At 31.6% G+C, this 23,397-nt stretch overlaps 3 protein-coding genes across 15 annotated transcripts in view; 1 reads left to right on the plus strand and 2 right to left on the minus strand.

The window, feature by feature from the left end:
- LOC130897056 (zinc finger protein OZF-like) overlaps positions 1-23,397 on the minus strand; it is a 287,205-nt gene that overhangs the window by 34,983 nt on the left and 228,825 nt on the right. The window lies entirely within an intron of this gene.
- Positions 348-23,283, minus strand: LOC130897061 (zinc finger protein 62-like). Of its 9 annotated transcripts, none has more exons than XR_009059651.1 (3): positions 23,118-23,274; positions 13,360-15,022; positions 348-499 (listed from the first exon to the last, which is right to left on the minus strand). XR_009059651.1 is itself a non-coding variant. In XM_057805620.1 (2 exons), exons 1-2 carry the CDS (start codon positions 23,138-23,140, stop codon positions 13,546-13,548), a joined length of 1,500 nt encoding a protein of 499 aa, XP_057661603.1. In that variant the 5' UTR covers positions 23,141-23,283; the 3' UTR covers positions 7,905-13,545. The 9 variants fall into 9 exon arrangements, 6 of the variants coding, with proteins under 6 accessions (XP_057661603.1, XP_057661605.1, XP_057661606.1 ...); XR_009059650.1 differs by lacking the exon at positions 348-499 and adding an exon at positions 7,905-11,685; XR_009059652.1 differs by lacking the exons at positions 348-499; positions 23,118-23,274 and adding exons at positions 7,905-11,685; positions 22,811-22,988.
- Positions 5,744-8,347, plus strand: LOC130897062 (uncharacterized). Its single transcript, XM_057805627.1, has 6 exons — positions 5,744-6,267; positions 6,624-6,827; positions 6,916-7,224; positions 7,314-7,606; positions 7,688-7,859; positions 7,962-8,347. The coding sequence occupies exons 1-6, from the start codon at positions 5,985-5,987 to the stop codon at positions 8,132-8,134; spliced, it is 1,434 nt and encodes a 477-aa protein (XP_057661610.1). The 5' UTR covers positions 5,744-5,984; the 3' UTR covers positions 8,135-8,347.

Here is a 23,397-nt window from a genome sequence, read left to right on the forward strand (position 1 = left end):
TATCGTGTGTTTTCTGGCGGTTTTGAACGTACACAGCGTACAAGAATATGTCTTAAGGTGTATATAATTATGATATACGAAATCCAAAGTATCTTTGAACGATAAATTGCATACTTTGCATTGATAATTATCATTCTTATGATCTTTCTTATGTATTTGTAATTCGTCGCGAGTTTTAAAAGTTTTGTGGCAAAGATCACAATTTTCTTTGTCGTGCGTTACTGAATGTTTATCGATATTTTTCACAAATTTACCACATATGCTACAAAGGCCCAACTTTTTGAACGACGAATGCGTTTTCGTATTTCTATTACATTCTTCTTCGGAATCTACTACTTCAACTATATTTTCAAATTCAATTTTTTGTCCGTCGATATAAAGGTATTTTGAAGAAGCAGAACAAGAAGAATCATTTTCATCTTTTATATCGATGTATTCGTTTTTTACTTCGATATCTTCATCGATTACAATGAGAATCTCCTCTGAATTATTATTTTTCCTAAAATTACATTCATATTAATAAAAATTAATTAAATAAAGGTAAATAAATGATGATAATAATAATAATAATAATAATAGTAGTAGGAATAAGAAATAAAACACATCGATTAATTTCAAAGATTTTTTCATTTGCTCCAATAATAAAATTACAAAAAAAATATTACACAATTCTTAATCCATCGATTTGGGGTTTACAATGTGAGGTGACTTTAGTAGTAGTGCTTTGGTGTTTCACATTTTTAGAGAATGTGGATAGAGGTTTCGTCTTCTAGGCAACAAAATCCGCACGCCGCGTTATCTGCTAGTTATAGCGTCTTTAGATGTCCATTGAGGCGACAGTGCCTCGATAAAACTCCCGTTAGTATTCGTAGATTGTTTTTACTTAGGTTGATACATTCGGCAGATCTACTCTGGAATAGTCTTTGTCTATCTCAGCCCCTGTAGGTTGTCCCAATAATTGGTTTTGCTCCTATCTACCATCTTTTCTAATGCTTACGTTCTGTTTCTGATATCATAGAAGGATTCGGTCCCATGAAGGGTTTGTCTGCCTTCGCTTTATCGAGCTTATCAGCTGGTTATTGTCAGTTTTATTGAGAAATTGCTTCTTAAAGAGTTGCCACGAAAAGAAATGCGAAATTTTCTACCGGAAAGTGGCTTTGTCGTTTTTTTGCCATTACGCAGTGTCGTGCTCAGTGTAGGTTAGCGGTAATTATATTCTGAAACGCAAGTATATTGGCAACTTGAGTAGGATTCTAGCTAAAACTTTTTGCATCTAATCAAACGAGGTTAACTCTACCTAAAGCTTACGTTTTATGTAGTATTTCTGAGTTGCCACTGGTTTATCACTAACCTACTCAAGTTCGTTAAAATTGAGAACGCAACGATGGAAATGTTACTTGCAGACTCATTTTAAAAAGTTACAAATATATTCGGTTTCAGCTGTATATTAACTTAAATAGATGTAACGTAAGTGTTAAAGCGATGTTTCGGCGTTTAATCCGCCCTTCCAAAGTTCCCATAATCACACTAGAATTCACAATGCACCTTGCAACTAAACTAAACACATCTTGGATCTCCTTGCTACATGGAAAAAGGTAAAATCGTATTTACCGTCAAATTTGTCAAAAGGAGATACCCATAATGTTCTTAATATAAAGTTTCTGGAAAACCAGTTTGAAGGAAGGTGGATAGGAAGATGTGGATCAATGGAATTGCCACGAAGTTCACTTGATTTCACCCCTTTTGATTTTTTCTGTGGGGATATTTAAAAAGTCGAGTCCATATTATGTTATGTGACCAAACAATTTAGAAGAATTAATGCAAATCTGAAAATCAGGTTTACCATGGTATTGGTCTATATTAAATAGTAAATGGGACACAGTTTGAACGAGGAATATTTTAAAGATGGCAAAACCTAGGTACGTGAAACCTTAATCGAAGTTGACCTAACTTTCCATGTAATATCAAAAATACTACTTTGGAACATCTTGTATAGAGGGAAATAACTTAAGTATACTTATCATTACGCAGTTTTGAACAAAGCTGATACCTGAAAAAGTACGAGGCGTAGAGAAAAAAAAAGTCTTTATAAAGAGGTACTTTTATTAATGGACGTACTATCAAATTCAATAGCTACCATATATGCTGGAACTGATATAGTTATCACATGATAAAAACAAAAAATTGTTTCTTTTCAATGTAACTATAACTATATTTTGAAAAAATTGTGCTTCTCATCTGTCAGATCTGGATTTCCTTTGTTTAGAAATCAATTGTATATCGAAAAACGCCGAAAAACGATTTAAATTTAAATATTGGAGACAATAAGAGATTCAAAATAATAAGCCGCAAATTTGTATAATTCTTATCAGTCAAAATTTTATCAAAACAATAATAGGGAAAAGACAATCAAAGACTATAAAGTGTTTATTTCTTTGTAAATGTCAAATGCTTCTTTCATTTCAATATATATATATAAACATACGAGGGTTGTTTTTCACAAAGATTGCACTGTACGATAGCCAGGAATACAGCAGGTGATTGTTGTGCGCATTTTCCCTAATGAACCGCCTTGTCACTGGCGATGTTGAGATCTGTCACATAAACATCGCTGTCGCTGTTGATTCTCCCTCCAATGGTGCCAATTTGCCACCAAGATTGAGAAATTTATCCTCAATTATGTACTAGCAAAAGATGAGGGGATGAAATATAATAAACCGATCACCTTATTAAAGACAAAATTTTTACTGGGTTTTTATGTCAAAGAGTAACAATATTTGTTGAGAATGTTTTAATCTAATGAACTTGAAAATTGTACAAATTTGCAGCTGTCATTTAAGAACTTTACCAAAATATAGTTCCCGACTAGAATTTATGAGGGGGCATGCCTTATATAGCGTGTGGGCCTCATGTGGCAAATGGGGGGCATGCCGATTGAGGGATTTCCCCGCAACTTCCTCATGAGCACCTCACGGAAAAAATTATAAATATTGAAGTGAGGTATGCCGTATGAGTTTCCCATAAGGATATTATAGGGTAAACCTAACACATATATGGTATTTTAAAGAGATGGGCAATCCCCTCGTCTACCCCATGAGGGCTCGATTTGACAAATATCAAATATACTATTTTTGGTAAAATTAAACTTGTCACAATTGTTACTTTACTACTACTACTACTACTACTAATTGTTAATAGTACAATTGTTCATGAATTGTAATAATTGTTAATCGTTGTCTTATCGGATTTACCTTACGAAATTGCAATATTTTAGAACGTATTGCATAAAGTATATCGTTTATGTACATCGTATTGCGCATGCTCAGGTACACATAGTGTACATAGTACATATAGACAAATATATATTTTCATAAGCAGTTACAAATTTACATTAATCTTTACCAGTGTAAATAATTTCAGTTTGATTATTGTTGAAAATTATTATTTATTGAAGTAAATATTGACATAACATCATGAATAATTATTTTAGACAACGCGAGCTTAGGCGTTTGAGAGCAGAAAGATTCAGGCGAATTCGACAAGAATTACTGTCAGCAAATTCCAACCAAGAAAATTTGATGCCTTCTGGCAATGAAGACGTTTTAGAAAACATTGAGAATCAATTACCAGATATTAATGAGTCATTCAACAATACAGCAAGTGATAATAGTTTGAATTCCAATCTAGAAGATCATAGTGCTTCCAATTCAAATGCTGAAGTGGAATTGGAATTAGTGCAAAATTATGAGCAAGAAGCAATAAGTGATGAAATATCAGCTGTGGTAGAAGAAGAGATGAATGAAGAAAGTCATGATAGAGATGATGTTAATCATGAAGAATTTGACGATTTGTTATTATTTCATGATGTTAGCTCAGACGATGAACTAGAAAACGAGACTCATGATGCAATAGATGAAGAAGTAGATGATACTGATCAATCGGTTTATGATGTAGAAGACATTCGCAAGTGGGCTTTAATGAATCCGCCTATACCTCATAGTCGTTTAGAATCATTATTAGCTATTTTAAGAAGAAGATCTTATCCTACTCTACCAAGATGTGCAAAAACTTTCTTGTATACTACGTCAGAAAATTATAATATTGAAGTTTTTGATAATATTGGCAAGTTTGTATACTTTGGCATAGAGAAAACTATAAGAATTCAATTAAACCCAAGTATTCATGAGCTAAATAACATAGAACTGATTTTCAATGTTGATGGTTTACCTTTGTTTAAGTCCAGTAAAAAACAGCTATGGCCAATACTCTGTAAAATCCATCATGATCCAAACATTTACAAACCATTTCCTGTTGCTGTATATTGTGGAGATCAGAAGCCACAAAGTGTTCAGAGATATTTAGATAAATTTATAGAAGAACTCAATAGTTTAATGCAAACAGGAATTATTATAGATAATCGCAAATTCATTGTATCTGTAAAAGCATTTATTTGTGATACTCCTGCTCGCTCTTTTTTAAAGTGCATCGTAGGTCATGGTGGATACTGGGCGTGTGAAAGATGCTTAATAAAAGGTCAACAATACATGAATAGAAGAATTTATCCAATATGTGGGGAATTAAGAACAAATGAGTCTTTCAGGAATCAATCTACTCCAGGTCATCATCAAGGTGTATCACCTCTACTTCGTATATACCCGGAAATTGATTTAGTCAAGCAATTTCCATTAGATTCCATGCATCTGCTTTTCCTTGGAATAATGAAAAAATTGTTGGGATGTTGGATAGACGGTGACGTCAGAGAACTTAAACTTAGTAGCAGGTTTAAGTCACTATTGACTGATATGTTATCGAAAATAAAAGTGCCTAATGAATTCCAGAGGGCTACGAGATCTTTAACAGAATTTCATAAATTCAAAGCCACCGAATTTCAATTTTTATTGCTATATGCAGGGCCAGTCATTTTTAAAAAAGTTTTAAAAGATGAAGTATTTAAACATTTCATGTTATTACATGTAGCATGCAGAATTCTATTTTCTAAACAGTTAGCTATGGTGCAATGGCCATCCGCAAAACATTTTCTAACATTATTTGTCACTATAGCACCAGCTATATATAAACCTGAATTTGTTATAGGAAATGTTCATAATCTTTATCATTTAGCCGATGATGTAGCATATTTTAATTGTCCTCTATATGAAATATCTTCGTATCCATTTGAAAATGCTCTAGGTAAAATGAAAAAACTTATTAGAAATGGCAATAATCCTCTTTCACAGTTGTGTCGGAGATTCAATGAAATTTTTTACGTTTGGAATGAACCAACAGGTATACCTCCGAATGTTGTTATAAAAAGACAACTGAAACCAGATTCATCAGGTCGAACTACCATAAAACAGCTTGAATTTAAAGGAGTGTTACTAACTACAAAAGAGCCAAATAACACCATATTACTGACAAATCAAAAAATTTTACAAATAAATGATATATACATTCCTCCACGTGGTGATATAAGTACTATTGAAATGTGTGGTAAAATCCTAAGAAAAAGAAAACCTCTTTTTACATATCCATGTAATGCTAAATTTCTACAAATGTTTAATGTCTCTGCAAATAATGAGAATATTGTGACGTGTAAAATTATAGATGTGGATAAAAAAATGGTTTGTCTAAATTTAAGTGATGAACATAAAGAAAAAATATATGTGATACCACTACTTCATATGTAAAAGTGAAAAATAAGAATGTTTTATATGGTACAATCTGCCGTTTGTATTGACGGCTTTAAACTTTAAGTCTCATAATCTTATACAAACATCTATTCTACGAAGAGTATTGTTTATGTTTATATTTTCAAGTGGATGGTAATCAGTATAGAAATCTTTTCTACGCGTCAACAGTAAGAATCAGTTTAATTTCTGAATCGTGTTCAGTCGTTCGTGTATACTCTTAACCATATAATTATTGTAGGTTAATAAATAGTGATATAATTAAAATAGTTGATATATTCTCGAAAAATAATCACCATGAGTACTGATAATAGTACATCAAATGATGATGTATCAGAAGTGGTTGCAGATTATAAGTATAGACTAGTTGTTTTTGTTGGTAAGAAAAAAAAAAAAGATATTGACATAGTGCCATCGTCTTGGATTTTTTATGATGAAAAAACAGACACAATCAAGTGCAAATTTATGCCTCCACCATACGATGTAAAGCGATCGGATACGTTATCAAAAATGGTACAGAATTGTGAACAACCGATAAATGATTGGCCAGTTTATTCAGTAGACATCCGAGGAAGAGCTCGTAAGTTGTGAAATTATTCGATTGATTAATTTCATCTCGAATTTATATACTCTGAGAAAATAAGATAAATAGAACAAAGGTATGTTTCTTGTGTTGGATTCATTTTTCTAACAACCTCAATTAAAAAAATATTTCTAGCTTAAAAAAACTTTTAATGTCAATGTCTAACATGATATTATGATTACTATATTATTTTTAGTGATAAAAAATAGTTTTCAATACTGTAATTATTATTTAAATGAAAAAAAACTTTTTCGCAACAATTACAAAAAAACTCCTTTGTTCTAAAATTCTATTTTTTTCAGTTATCATTTTTTATTGATTTTTTTTATTAAGTACATTATTCTAATATTCAGGAACGTTTGAAGAAGCTAATGAATTGGCTATCCAATTGGAATATAAGCCATTTGCTTATTCTACACAAAATGAAGAGACAGCTAAAGTAAAGGCTGCTAATGATGTGCATTTTTTTAAAAATAGAAAAACATTCAGAGATGAATCTTTGAAGATGTTAAATGAAATCAACATCGATTTAGGTGAAAAAACACGTGTGAATAGAGGTAATTTATGATGAAAATATAGATTTTGTTACTTGGAAAACATATATTTGTAAGTACGAAAAGGTGATGATATATTTTAAATTTTTAGCTCAGCCATCATCGCAAAAGTTACCAACAGAAGAAGATAAACAAGATAGATATTATTCTTCCACAGACTCAGACGAAGAACATTGTTACGATGCATCTAGATCAAAAAAAAAGAAAATCATTACCAGAAAAAATATCAAAAGATCTCGCATATCTTCGTCCAGTACATCTGATTCGAATTTAAAAATTGATGAAAATAATCCACAAACACCTAATGTAATGGAAAAGCTAGATAAGAATTGTCAACCAGTATTATTATGCTCGTCAACAAACCAACATTCAATTGAAAAAATCGAAGGTGACCAATTTGGTAGGTATTGAAAGATGAATAGAAACCGCATTATTAATTATAATTATCAACATTTGGGAAACGAAGTATATTCTTTTCTTATGTTACAGAAAAGTTATATCGTATGATTGATGCCCGCTTTAAGACTTTTTCAAATGAAATATCGGAGAAATTCACTAAACTCAATAGTCAATATAATTCATTATCTTTACAAATTGGACAGTTAAGTGGAAAAATTATTGAGATTCAGCATCAATTAACAAAGAATAATATCAATAACACAGATATTGAAGTCGATAGTGATGATGAAAATGCTGAAATAAAACTTCCATGTAAAACAAAAATAGATTTTGATCAGTTCGATGAAAAACTTGAAAAAGATAAGAATTTTCAAAAAAAATTCGTAAGTATTCATGTTTAAAAAAAGTTTTTATTATAATATTAACGATTTGAATACTTACCGAATATTGAATTATACGTTTAGGTTCGGAAATTACTTCAAAAAGTCAATAGACGCTTACCCATAACTAGGAATTTTGGCGAATTATTAAGATATTGTATATCTCGCGATGTAGGTCTCATGTTCGCTCCAGTTAAGACTTCAAAAAAAAAATCACATGTATTCAAGGATACATGTCTTTTTAAAGTTATAAAAGGTTAGTGAAATTAATGTTCAAGTTTCACAAAATGAATACAAATAATTAATAAATATTGTATTTAATATTTATAATTGTCCTAAATTAATGTTTTCTTTTTAGCGACGCTCAGAAAAGTTTTTTCGAAACCAGGCGAAGATGTCCCAGACCAAAATATTCTTGATGCTATGGCTTCAGCTCTACATAATTGTAAAGACTGGGACGGTGGACGAACTGCTCGTTCCAAGAAACCTGCTGAAGCTAATAGTGAAATAGACAATGAGCATTTAGACTAGTATTTCAGATTAGTATTCTTAATTGCGTAACTTTTTTATATAAAGTAAAATATACATTATGTAGTTTATCCCGTGCATTATATTGTATTCTGAAAGTTTGATTTAAAAAATAGTTCTTTATTACTTATTGTATTTTAAGATTGTAATGACTATGAATGTATTGTTTGTAATTGATATATCTATATATATTTTAAAATACATTATTTTTAATGTTGCCAATGAAATTCGGTTAATTTCCCTGAAAATTTTCAAATAGGGTAACAGTTAATTTTCCTTATGAGGTCCACATGCGGTATACATAATGATGCACGAATGAGGCAAGGCGTTATATACCCTTTGTGCGCCCTATGAGGCAGCATCATGAGGTCCCCACGAGGCAGTGTGGCTAGCCTCGTGAGGGCCCTAGCTGAACCCCTCCCAAAATTCTAGTCGGGTTAATACTAGTTTACAAAATTTACTTTTTAATCTGTTGCCGCGAATATTGTTGTTGAAACCGACCTTCAACTATTTTAAAAACAGCTCCAGTTATTCTGTTGTTGATTTCATTATTTTTCTGTTTGTGGAAAATGGACTCCCAATTGTGTTTCTAAGTCGTATGTGGAATATTATTAAAGATTATGGAAAAGTGGTTAAAGAAGTGCATTCCAATTTGGCGAGGACAACGAAATGATCTCGGTTTAAACAATAAAAATCTAGCTAAATGGAAATATCCAAGTACTAGTTGTGTCAAATGGATACTGCAGCGCTCACATGATTTTTTAGAGCCTAAAAATATATCCGAACCCTTAGAACAAAATGATACTGATTTTGGAGGTATCTGAATTGACCAAAATGATCCACCAAAAATAAATTAGATAGTCTTGTATTGTAAACGAGGTTTAGAATTATTAGCATCACGACTGAAAGACATTCAAATGAATTTTTAACGCGGGAGATTGAAGAATTATGATATCAAAAACTTTTTGATAAAAATGAACGTCTTTGGGATAGTAGAGCTAGACAAGAGCATTGGGTGACCAGAACTTGGCCCTTAAAAAAAATATTGAGCCTGGAAAGAAAACTTCAGTGCAGGATTCAAGGGTGGCTCGTGACAAAATTATCCTTCCACCAGTACATATAAAATCAGGCATCATAAAACCGCTTTTCTTATATTTGCCAAAAATTTCCTGGAAATCCCGGAAAAGATTGAATCCAGTATTTTTGATAGTCTCCAAATTAAATAACTTACGAAAGATACTCAATTTAGATACTCAAATCTATAATTGAACAGCTTTCTTTTCTGCAAAGCTCCACTTCCTCTATGAGGAGAATTTATGAGGTATTAATAAAGCCTCATGGAAAATCGCTACCAGAGTTTCTGGGTCTCTGATACGTCAAATATTTCAGAACTCGATAATCAAGTTTTTTCTGTTTTATACCTACATAGCTGCATGCAACTCTGAAACTCGGAAATTAGAGCTGATAAAAATCTATTTATTTTTTTGAAAATAGCATATTATATATGGTCAGCAACAGCTGAAATTTCTTCGGCAACAGATGTACTGTAAACTCGGGATGTGAAACAATGGAAACGGAATAGCATAATTGGAATGTTTAATGTGTAAAATATGTTTCTAAAAGTAATAGCTATATAAGCGAATTCCTTTGGTAAGAAGAGATTACAATTCAATTTTTTTAACACGTAAACATTTACCTAACCAGTTATCATTATATATACAAATTATAGAAATCAATATTTGGTAAATAAATAAATATCTACGTCCACACGAATAATTTTCGCACATTGAATTACACTTTTTCTAATACAATTTGATTTACAACATCAATAAATATTTTGATTAAGTATATTACACTCTTAGGTACTGAGATTTACAAATATCAAAGCAGAATAGAAAATGCGTTTCTTTTCTACTTATCTACGTTATTAAGAATTTATTTCTTCAGCTTCGATACTCGATAATAAATAATAAACAATAAATACTTCGAGATGGCATTTAACAACACTAAATCACGTCAAAATAGACATTCTTGTTACAAGATTTTAAAAATACAAACATCCAAAGTATACGTAGGGACAAGAAGGCATACGACTCGCGTTACTTCACGTTTACGTAACGAAAAGACGTATGAATCATACCCCGAGATAAAAACCGTTTTATGCAATTAAATTTAGAAGGTACTCATCAAATTACACTTCAAGAGGTTCACCAAGTGGACAACTATGGTTCAAACAATCGTCATTCCATAAGCAACAGCTGTAGGTGCTAACGTTGATGATCTTCCAGATACTTCTGGACTCGCAATTGATTCAATTGATGTTATGCTAAAGCCAGCACAGTCCTCAAAGATCAATCCCATAGAACAAGTGTAAAGATTTATTCCAACGAGCTACTTCTCAATCACATATTACAAACTAAATTTTAGTATGGCATGTTGCAATGATGCTTTCAGTCATGGGTTCATCATCACACCTTTTAATTATAATTAAATTTTCATTTTCGTATAAACGTGTGAACACAACTGTGGATAGTTGATGTATTACATTGCGAGAAATTGGAGAGCTTGAAATTATTTGTCCAGTTTTATCTTAAATTAAAGAAGTTATCAAATCAAAGCTCCTCCGTGGTAAAATTTCTTGACAATTAATCAATGCAACATACACTACAAGTAGTTGTAAGAATCGAAACGCATCGTGTTTAATAATATAACTACTGGGGGCAGAAGGAACAGTGGATACTATAATCCACAATCTTTCAAGCAGGGGACAAGCACAATTATATCTGATGCGAACAGCCGACAAGCTTTCGAGTGTTTCAAAGCATTGGTTATCAACTGGAGATGGTACAGAACCGTATTGAATGCTTGGAGATCGGGGAAATAAAAGGGTAATTTTCATACCTGAAGAGTTCATTAGAGAAGAGCTGAAGTCAGCTTTCTGACTAGACAACTGATAACCACTGACATGCGATACACCAAAACACTCTGCAGAGGATCATCCAAGGTAATGAGAGACAGTCTTGTACAACCCGAAAGAAATCAGCTAATGATGATCATCGGGCCACTGATATAGGTACGATGTAACACTTAAAGACAGGAGTACCGCACCAGATGTTGAATGTCCAAGACACAAAGGTGATTATATTATATATGATAGTAAAATGAAAATGATTTAGTGTTGCATATGTGCGGCCATTACAAATTATAAATAACAGGAACAATAAATAAGGAACATACAAAAAATAATAATATATATAGAAATGGTTGGTTATTGAGAAGTGATGTTTGCGCTTTTCGATCTATAGATGGCGTTGGATTTATTGAAACATTCTTTATTAATTCATTCCTAGATATACGCATGTCGTTTTTTTTTTCAACCTTAGATCGCTCTGAATAGCAAATAGCGACTAAGCATCTCTTATACTACACACTGCGCTATTGCCAACAAGTGTTAATATGCGTTGTACTACCGCTATGTAAACATGGCTGCCGTTATTATTTCCCCCACCAAGTGAATTGGTCATTGTGAAACGACTGTTCCGGAATGACGATCTCTGAAAGAGAGCTAATCTATAACAACGCTCGTCCACGCACTGCAGATGAAAACAAACAGCTCCTTTTGACGTAGCACCTTTTTCCAGAACTAAAAACTTGACTAGAAGGGACATCGTTTCCAAACCAATAAAGACTAAAGACAACGTCAATCCACATTTGAATGAATTGGCGGCAAGTTTATTGGAAGTGGACATTGGAAAACTTGTCTTTTTGGAGATTTATGTTGAAAAGTAACCTTGAGATTACAAAACTTTTGGTAAGAAATATATTATTTCATATGAAGTGGATTTATGTAAAAATACCGGGGTTTTGTGCAATCGTGGGTTGCTAGCAGAGACCAAGTTCGTTTTTTTAAGATTCCCAAAAGTTCAAAAAAAGGAGAACAAATTATGACATTAGCCAAAGAACGACGTGAATGTTGGATACGGCCGTTGAAGAGGGATGAAATTTTAAGCGATCACTTTTTAAATAATGCGAGAATTTGTGCAATTCCCTTTGTAACAGGTAAGTTGTTTTTCATTTTCTTAGCAAACACATCATGCACAAATCCAGCTTCATAATATTTGTAAGTTGTGACTTAAAATTAAATAAATCAAAAATAAGTCCATTATGCCTATATTTGGTAAAAAGTTTTTCAATAAATCGCCGCACATAATGTAAGACCAACCATTTCCGCCAGACCAATTTTTTTGATAAAACTTATATTCAGATTAGGCTATTAAATAAGGAGACTGCGCGCCTATAGGGCGCCCCAGACGGGCGAAAACCATGTGTGACGAAAAACAGGAGCAACGTATCAATATCAAATTTCTCGTTAAATTGAAAAAAACTCCGACTGAATGCTATAAATTATTGCAAGAGACCTATGGGGACAATTCTCTATCTCGTGCGCGTGTTTTTGAGCGGTGTTGTGAGTGCTCTGAAGATGACCAGCGTCCAGGTCGCCCTGTGACCGTTTCAACTCCGGAAACAGTGACCGAAATCTACCAACTTATGCGTGCAGATCGTCGAATGAGCATCCGGATGATTACTCATGCTGTAAACGCCGATAATGAAACGGTTAGAAAAATTTTACACGAGGAATTACATATGACAAAAAGCTTTTGCATCAACGAGTCTGCTCAGATTTCCTCGAAAGGTTAGAAAAAGATCTGTTTTGAAAGGGACCACGGTTGAGTCAATGGAAGCGGTAAAGCAAAAAATGGCCCTCACCAAAGAAGACTTCCAGCACTGCTTCGATTAATGGAAAAAACGTATGGAAAGGTGTGTGGTGAGAGGAGGGGAATATATTGAAGGGAAGCATTTGAATGTGGAATATTTTTTATAATAAAACCCTTTTCGTAACCAACCTCGTTATTTAATAGCCAGACCTCGTAAATGCAAGGTTTTGTATAATCAAAAAACTCCTAGGTTATAAGTCGTCAAAATTTACCGGGAAGGGGATAAAAAAATATTTGGAAATATCATCTTAAATCAATATTTTGGCAGAAACGAGACACATAGGGAGGACTTTTCCCATTTAGTTTTAATTTTCCTATTAATTTTTATTTTTATACGAATGCGATTTCGGAATGAATGGCTATTTATACCAAATAACGATGAACCGAAACATTTCATCATATTTTTACACCAAATACATTATTTTAGTTAAGAAATTTCAATCAAAAACTCACCTGTCATACCGACAGCTATTTCGATTCTTCGAGATTTCTAAAGAAATTATTTTCCTTTTCCTTTTCACCACAACTAATATTCAACTAAACGGGAATGTTTATTATTTACAAGATGAAACAATCACAAAATACTGCTAACACATATATAAAAAGAGAAAAAAAAGTTCTGTTCAGCCATAAAATGATCTAATAATCATCATGCCTAACTATCAAACCTTTACACGACTTCAAATGTATGTTTAACATAGCCTTGGCGACAAAAGCCTTGGTACAAAATTGGCAAGCGTACGGTCGTTCGCCAGTATGTCCGCGCATATGTATTACTAAACTAGATCTTTGCGAAAACGCTTTGGTGCAATAATCGCAAATATACGGTCGCTCGCCGGTATGAATGCGAGTATGCTCGACGAGTATCGGTTTTTTCGTAAACGATTTATCACAATACGAACAACTGTATGGCTTGTAACCAGTATGGATACGAATGTGGAATTTGAGTTTCTCTTTGCTGGAAAGCATTTTGCCGCAAATATCGCATATTGAAAAATTACCGGTGTGGGAATTCATGTGTAACTTGAGACTGTTCTTGTGTTGGTATTGTTTTTTGCAGATGACGCATTCGTGCAAACTAGGACAGTTCATATCGTCTTTGTGAAGATTGATCTTGTGAGCGTGTAAGTACCTTGAATACAGGAAACATTTTCCGCAAAATTCACAATCGAACGGTTTCAAACCGGTGTGATAGTTATCGTGTTCTTGGAACCAAGGAAGAATCTGGAAGCCTTTCTTGCAAGCGTCGCACCAGTACTTGAGAGTATCATCGTGGTTGTTAATATGTTCTGTTATTTGATTGATTTCCGGCGTGCGATAGTCGCACATTAGACAATTGAACATTTCTTCTTCGGAATGAATCCTTAAATGGATTATGTGATCTAAAATTTTCTTCTGGGAAGCGTTGCATATTTCGCAATAGAAGTAATTGTTGTGGGTTTCGATGTGGTCTTTAACGGCGCTATGGGTGCGGAATTCCTTACCGCATATATCACACGGATGCACTTCGTTGGAAAATCTACTTTGACGAAGTCTCTTACCAGGATGACGTTCTTTGTAATGCTGTTTAAGTTCTTTGGGAAATCTTTCGGTGGCGTCCTGTTTTTCTTTGTAACATAAAGGACATTTGAATTTTTTCTCTTCTTCCATAGGCATGAGAGCATTGAATTCCTCTTCGGAAAGCGGTACTATCACAGGCAGTTCTACAGAGTCAGCGGGCTCTTCTTTAACTTCTTTTTTAATATCTACTACTTCGTTTTCGGAGCTGTCATCTTTAGGTTCCTTTTTTATTTCAACTGTTTCGGCTACGACATCTCGCACTGGTTCCTTCATATCAGTTTTTCGTCTTCTGGTTGATTTCTTCCTAACGAAATCCGATTGAGGTGATTTATTTTTTCTTTTAGGTTTTTCTTCTATCCACGATGGATCTTTTTCGTCGTCGACGACAATCTTCTTAGGTCTACCACGTTTCGGTTTTATTATTTCGCCTGAAATGACGCCTTCTTGACTACCTTCAATTTTTATCTTTATCTTTTTCACTTTCGGCGTTTTAGACGGTTCTGGAGGGGGAGTTTCATTTATTGTAACGATAGGTGTGAAAAATGCCATTGGAAATCTGCAAATAATTATTTAGGTTTAAACAATATATTCCAATGCTTTCGCCAAAAGCGATATTCTCTGAATTTACTCCAAAATAAAGTTGTTCCATTGTGCGGTAGATCAGAATGAATAAATATTACGTATACAGTGAAACCATAAATTATTCATAAGTAATTATGAATAATCTTGAAACGGGCAGTTTTTATAAAATTTTTCGCATTAAAGTTTTTAAAGAAAATGAGAGTTGAATAGGATAAGTTATAGGTACCCAGCGACTTGCTAAATACGACCAATTCTTGATAATTATGGAAAATTAAAAGTTGTTAGTAAAAAAATTGTAATTGAATGTTGCTGAGTGCTACGAGGTTTGCCTTCAAGTTTTTCCAATAAGTAATGAAATGGCAGCAATGTAATTTTGTGAACATTGACATTTGTTGTTGCGACGCCAGTGGCAATTTAAAAATTGACAAATTTTTTACTGCCAGCGCTTAAAAGAAGTTATACAAAAAATGTAAATCACCCCTGTTCACGTTAGATGATAATTTATGATTTTAAAAAAGGCCTTATTCAATAACACTGCAAAAAATCACTACGTGCAACTTTTGGTGAAGGACCATCATCCGAGAAGAGTGTTTACAATTAGTTTGTAGAATTTTCGTGATGGTCCGTCGGTGATGAATGTCGAGAAGGTCAGTTAAAATCGGTTATCATTCCAAAAACCATCGATGCTGAATGTAACATGATGAAGAAGATCGTCGTGTCAATACAATCGATTTTACAGAAACATTTAGGTGTGACAATGATGAATTTCACATAAACCGCGGTAAACAACTGACCGATTTATGATCATCTCTTGTTGCCCACTGTCAAATAAAAGATGCGCGAACACCGATTTTCGTCACCTCAAGAGGAACTCATCACAAAAGACGAATGAAGCTTGAGACAAAGACCCGCACGATATAGCGGTGGCCAGGTCAGATGAAAAAAGATGTTTATGAATTGCAATAGTTTCCTCAGAGAGCAAAATATTTGAAGTTATTGAGACATTCGACACCAGGTACAAAATTATATGATTTAAACGTTTCTTTTCAAAATACCACGAGTAAATTCAAAGAAATATTGCTTATACTCTCCACTGAAATTTGTAGTACATGAGAAACTTTTTTATTAATAAAAACCCAAAAAAACTAGTTGTTCTTAAAAAAATATTAAAATTTTTCAGTCGTATATGAGTTATGTTAAAAAATATGAATTTTCCTCAAAACTAATATTCCTTAATTTTTGTATTTAGTTGGATCGGAGAGTAAAAGTCGTTTCTGCACATGTCGATATTTAATTGTCATTTGTCAGCTTATTTTGTACTTCGAAGACGTATCAAAAGCATATTGAAATCATTGTGACTTGTCAGCCATCAAATGCATGCTTGATGAGTTTCGCAATTGCATGCCAAAGATGGTTCTCTATATTCAGGTCCGGTAATTTTGATTTCTGACTCCTATCGGTCATTAAGACCAACAGCATTAGACAAAGACACGCTTACAACAAACAGAATGTTCGCTGCAGATTGGAAAAATAAACAGAGCGACCTTTAGGTCCCCAATACTTTGTACGAAGAGATAAAGCCAACTACTGATTCATCGGTACCGTTTTCTGATGTTTACTACATTATGTGATAGTAATATCATCATCGTTTTAGGGTTAGTAATTCTGAGTTATCACAAGTGTCGCAAAAAATTTCAAATATGACAATTTTCATCGCATTTTTCTACGAAATTAGAAAGGACAAAAGTTGAAGTGAAGATAAAGTACAAGTTCCTTCCCCTTTTATGTTCGACACGATTATACACAAACTAACTGAAGGGTTGAGGGTTATATAGTTACTTACCAAGATGTTTTCAATATATTTGAAAAGATGTGGTTCCATATAAAATTATTGGTCTCATTTTCATCTAAAATGAGGCCGAGAAAATAAACTAAACGAGACACAAAACACATTATCAATTATCAATTTTTGGATTTTGTATAACAAATATTTATTAATTTAACTTTGGGACATATTTAATTGATTCAACTGGCGTTATTTTAATAATTTAAAAGTTTCTCAAATACGTTGCGAACTTTATTGCATTAACATGTCCTTTTTATTTAAATAACTGGCTTCAATGCTTAGTTACAAGTTATCTGTATCTAGACTAGATTTAGAATATCCCAAACCAAACAAATAAACCAATATATATATATTCAGTCTTTTAGCTATAAATGGTCAATATACGTTCCTTAATTGTTATACAGTATTCCTGTCAAATTAAAAATGTAAAAATGACAAAAGACAAAATGTGACGAAGAGAAATATGCAAAAAAATAGAAATAACGGAAAGTTTGTCTAGAGATTTAATTTGCTGGAATTAATATTAATTTTCTTATACGGATTACGTCGATGTTTTCCATATTTTCTTGTAATAATTCTAATAGTATTTATTATCTAGCATTGATAAAAACCGAAGTAAGGTGAAAACGTCAAAAAAAGTTGAAAAATAAACATTAAAATCGAAAAAGCAGTAAGAATTACCATAAAAACTGAAAAAAGGTACCTATACTAGATACCAAATGATAATATAATAATTTCAATGTTGCTAATATATTTTAGAATTACTAAAGCTTTTATTTCATTTTTTCACTTTTCGTTACAGATACCTTGCAACACAACTTTATTAAATACACCAACACACTACCTGTTTTTAACTGAAATTTATCGAAATAATATTTTTAAACACACATTATAATTTCTTTTGCGTGAAACCTCTTTTACTAAATTTTTTACACAACCATCATTTTTGTCACTCAGATTCGATTAATAGTTTTCATATTAGAAAACTAATTCGAAATTTGGATTATATAAAAATGATTGGTTGTTCTATAGTACCAGATTTCTTGAAAAGAAAAACTCAGAATCCAGAATACGATAAAATAGCTTACAAAAATTATAAGGATGATCCAGAATGCATTTACTTTTACTAATAACTGCCCTATATACTTTAATCCTCCAAAAACATTCGTAACTTCGTTATGGCAACGAAACGAATGAACATACAATCTGTAGTGGTCGTAACATGCTCGTCAAATTACGTCTACAGTACAGTACAGCTAAGAGCATTTTAAATACTGGCAGGCAGTGTGTCGGATGGTACAGTAATAATCTAGAGATATAATTTAGGACGCCCAGATAATTTTTAAAAAAGAACATGTTCGTTTTTTATATAGATTTACGATTAAAACAATAACAGAAAACGTTTAAGCCAAGTAACGAGCAAGGTGTATTTTATGATAATAAAAATACCTACTTGTATAAAAAAAATCACAAATCAATCGATGGCGCGCGTTAAATACGACAGAAAACAATGACTGTACTTTTCCAAGCGTTGAACTATAACCAACTAGAACCGTCCGATATATAACAGATTACAAAGAAGTATTGAATTTAAAGTTATATTTCGTTTATTATATTCTTTTAATATATTTCCAACACGGTTATTGGACGACTATACCTTCACAAAACAAGAACATTCCCAACACTACGAGGATGGTTCAAATATAAACGAGGTTACGCCATCCCCTACGCTTCGTAACCGACCAATCTAAAACCCACTGCAGCCACTTTCAAGACACTAAATTTTTCACCTTGAATCACCCTCGTATTTGAGCAATTGATCTTAACATGTCATTCCTATTTAGACAAAAAACATCAATGCCAAATTTTTTGTCATACGAACCTTTGTATCGAAATTATAGACTTTTGTAAATAAAAACAATTAAATACGTTGATTAGGTACATCGAAGGATTTGTTATGTTTGAACGATATAAATTAATCAGGATTACACACAAATCAGATGTTGAATGATCACTTTTGCACCATTTTCTTTTGCCATCTTCCTCTATTCTTCCAAAGTATTCCCCCAATTCCTTCTATTTCTTTCTTGGTCTTCTCTTCGTTTTTAAAAGAGTTTCCAGCCTCCAATTATTTTCTCAATTATCTGTTTTCATGCTTACTATTTGCAAATTCATCAGTTCCTTGTTTATTTTCTTTATTATTGATTCCATTGACATTTTTAATCTTTCTTTTTGTGTTTTTTCTCTATTACCATCTTTTTATTTTCTTTCTATCAATTGTTACTATTTTCTTCATAAGAAACATTAACTGGCAGAAATAGTTTCTTCATATACCATCACCGATAAAATAAATTTAAGGATGTAAAAGTACACTTTAAAAGAAAAATTTGAGTAACATGGTATAGATACTTCCTTACATTCGATAGATAATATTCTCAACCAAGTAATGTCGTAGGCATTTCAAAACTAGATTCAACTCTCTTAAGATGGGTACGAAATGGTCACTCAAGACTCATCCTTGATTATCTCCGGACCCATGTGTACCAACTGTCATCCCAATTTAACTATCAAACCATTCAAGGACAAGAATTTTGGCTTACATTAATATTTTTCACACTATGTAGATCTAAAGTTTGTTATAACATTTGTCTCGAGGCCATTTTTGTTGCAGAATTTGTCTTGAACAGTTTCAATATTAACAGAAATCAAGATCTAATCGAGAGTCACTTTTCTGAGACAATATTTGTGAACTCTTGTAAGAATTAAAATGGTGATCATAGATTTATAGGTTAGAGAATAAATAGGAATAAAAAAATTGATAAAACTAAAGAATCTATCTAGTACCCTTAAGGCAACAATCTAGGAGTGTTCACAAAGGTAAACGAAGATCGACTTAATATTTTGATATAATATTACGAAATGAAATTTACTTCTATTTTTTAGTTTAATCAATATTCACAATTAAATAGTCGTTTTTTAATATTTTATCCAAAATACTTTTAATGGATGTATGTATAAAAGGAAAATATTATACATTATTTAAATTGAAAGTCTCACAAATAAGATAATAAAATATTATAGGAAGTTAGTTTACAAGATGGAACTATGATAGCTAATAATATTTTAAAATATTTCATAGAGTGGAAGTTGAAGTATAAAGTGAGCATAGCAGTACTGTTAAACTCTATTCCTTATGCTACCAAGGAATAGTAACAATATTTGCTTCTAAATAAAAAAAAAATCCTCAATATATTAGTACCAATTTCTTATTCCTTATACCTTTATATGTTTATGTTTCTAAATCGTTTTATTTTAGGGCTCTTCTGTTATAAAATTTTAACTACTTTCAGTCTGTATAATATCATATTTTGATAAAGCCTGAAATTACAGAAGAGACCTAAAATCAAGACGATTTAGAAACATAAAAGTATATTAGTACCATCGGTCTCCATTTTCATATGAGTTCAATTTAAATATATATTTTATACAAAGAAATTTATTCTCTGTTATATCAACATGTAATGTGATAAGTATGCTTCAAAGGGTTTTTAATGGAACCCTCTATTTTTCAAAATTTGAAATAATAAAATTTAAAACATGTGACATATGTTGTATATATAAATTTATCTAGATAAATTGAAAATATTTTGATTTGAAACCCTGAGCTTTCCTTATGTCAAACATATACGTTCAAAATATAAGGTCAACGTAAATCCCAGGCTAGATAATTATCATCCACAAGAAGTGTCGGCCAAAAAAATGCTTTAGAAATAAGTAAATCGCCTCTATTTTCACTATAGTGTCATACGTCTCCCGCAAAATTCAAGTAATTATGAATTTTATGTAATGACAACATACACTGTTCTTATTATCTTATAAAACAAGTCAATATTGTATGAAACATCAGAAAATGAAATATAAAACTAAATTTGTATTGAAGTTTTCACTAAAACTTAAGTTAGAATCCAATTCTTAGTGTAGGTAATATAGAACCTGAATTTAATTCATTAAATTCCCACAAAAATAGCAAAATTTAGTACTATTAACAGCACATACCTGTAAGAACAGAAATATTCAATCTCTTTTGAAAACATATACATTAATACAACTATATTTAAATATTTTAGTGTATTATACACTATTATGGCTAATATTTTTTACTGGATATAAATAACAATCGAATGAGCATCCAAATCGGTGGATGAAAAAAATTACCAAAAAAACTTCTATTAGATCCCAAATATCCAAATATATATATATATATATATATATATATATATATATATATATATATATATAGATTTTGTTTCAAATACAATTTAATAAGTTTAAAAAGTAATCCACACCTAGAAAAGTTAAAATGTTAGAACTATTCAGTTAGTAATCATTTGTATAAAAACTATTGTTAGAAAATTTATATATTCATCTTTAATGGTCTTCAAGTCTCTATTCTGGTCTATAATCAAATGTTGTATAAGTCGTTTCACACACTTTTGTAGGTTACTTTTTATATCAACGATTAACAAGGTGATCATTTTACGAAGTAAATTTCCAAAAATATCCAGGAAACATTTTGATGCATAATTTGGTTACAAAAATAAAAATTTTAGAAAACCGAGTAGGTTAATAAATTATAAATAACAATCTCACTTATAAACAGTTCTTTTCTAAAAACATCTGGTGCCTTACGACTTTTATAGGATATATAATTACAACATGTGTATTATACAGTTTCCTCAACTGTATCAAATAAAAGTTGACTCCATAAAAGAGGTGTTAACAGGAGTATGCAAAAGTTTAATTATATACTAAAAGAAATATACATATAACAGTTAATTTTTTATTGGACCCAATAGTATAAACCTATAAATTTAGAATATAATTTTTTAATACCAATAGTCAACCCTGGAAACATCATACTTCACTACTAACTATCAATTTCATATAATTATGAATTGGAACACTTATGAAATGAAGCCTTATAGAAGATAATGGGTAAAACAAATTGAAAATAAATGTCATAAAATGTAATAGACAGATACAATTTTTAAAGTTTTAAAGTTAAAAGAAAATTTATTTCGAAACAGAACCACAATTGAGAACAAGATTAATGTTCAACTGATGAGAGCTGTGCATACAAATTAATCTGCATAACTGATATGATCACAGGAAATTGTATTCTATATCTACTACTAGTACACTATTAGTTGGATTACTTGGTAGTTATGCAATTTGAGAAAATTGATTAAGATGGATTGAACATGTGCAAAGAGAGGCCATTAAAAATGAAGGTTACACAAAAGAAAAAGTATTAAAAAATCTAAAGACTTTTTAGTAAATGTATCACTGTTATAATGAATAATTCATTTCTTGGATCCCAATGTAATTATTATCTAACGATACTCTGTACTTAAACTTTATATATTCATAGAAATAAAAAATGATATTCTCATGTTTCCATAGGAAGTGCTCAATATTATGTGAAACTGTATTATACACTGTTATATTTTAGTTTATAATACTACAAAATTAAAATTTTACTAATATGATTATTATGTATCCAAAATTTTATTCAAGTATAATAAAAGTATATGTACTTAGAAATGCATGCATGATTCCATAATATCTTATGAACGATTTCTATAAAGAAAAACCTATACTTTTACATTAAGCCTCATCTGATTATTTGCTATTAGTTATATTACTTGGAAAATTTATTGGTCGGTATTACCAAAAGTATCTGATTTGCTCCGTGTTCACAACTTCCAATATTCTACATATTATTTAAGTAGTACTATTACAATGATTTTCGAAAAATGTTTTAATATAGCATTGTAGTAAATTATCTAATATAGTAACATATATGTGAGATATTATTGATAACAGAAAAGAATAATAAAAAATCAATAATATTACCTAAAATCTTTGAATAGCCATTTACCAATATAACATTCACAGGGTTTTCTAAATAACTCAACATTTAAACCTAACTACGTCAAATGTCATTTAACGTAAATAAGACTACTAAGATTGTATATAATATTTATTAATTCTTTTCAATAATACGAGTTGTACTCAAAATGTTTTGGTTATTATATTTTTTAATAGGATCGAAGACATTGCGCATGTGCTTAACGCACACATGGAATCGGTATTCTTTATTATCGTTCATAGGAGACTAAAGAAAATTTAAATAAAACAAACCAATTACGTAAAAACTCACTCTTTTTCGTCTGTCTCTGCCATTGGAAAAGTTCCTTCACAAAACGCCGAAAAAACACCACCACAAAGAATAATTAAGGTTAAAATTCATAAAATAATAAATAATGTTTTTTCACACACACAAACAACGCAACACCCTGTGTATCGCCATCTTGAAACGCGTCATCATTTTTAATGGCTTGCACAAGCGCCTCACGGATTCTTCAAGCATGCGCCGGAATTACCACAAGATTTACGAAGCGGGGTAGACTCATCGGTCAAACCAAACCATTTCATTACCC

The sequence above is a fragment of the Diorhabda carinulata genome, chromosome 8 (genome assembly GCF_026250575.1).
Source record: "Diorhabda carinulata isolate Delta chromosome 8, icDioCari1.1, whole genome shotgun sequence".
In the NCBI taxonomy this organism is placed as follows: Eukaryota; Metazoa; Arthropoda; class Insecta; order Coleoptera; family Chrysomelidae; genus Diorhabda; species Diorhabda carinulata.

Coding starts and splice junctions, on each gene's coding strand:
- LOC130897061 (XM_057805620.1), bottom strand. CDS start 23,140: ATGGCAGAGACAGACGAAAAAGA. Junction 15,023..23,117: donor GCAGAGACAGACGAAAAAGA/GTGAGTTTTTAC, acceptor AATTATTTGCAG/ATTTCCAATGGCATTTTTCA.
- LOC130897062 (XM_057805627.1), top strand. CDS start 5,985: ATGAGTACTGATAATAGTACATCAAATGATGATGTATCAGAAGTGGTT. Junction 6,268..6,623: donor AGACATCCGAGGAAGAGCTC/GTAAGTTGTGAA, acceptor TCTAATATTCAG/GAACGTTTGAAGAAGCTAAT. Junction 7,607..7,687: donor AGAATTTTCAAAAAAAATTC/GTAAGTATTCAT, acceptor TTATACGTTTAG/GTTCGGAAATTACTTCAAAA.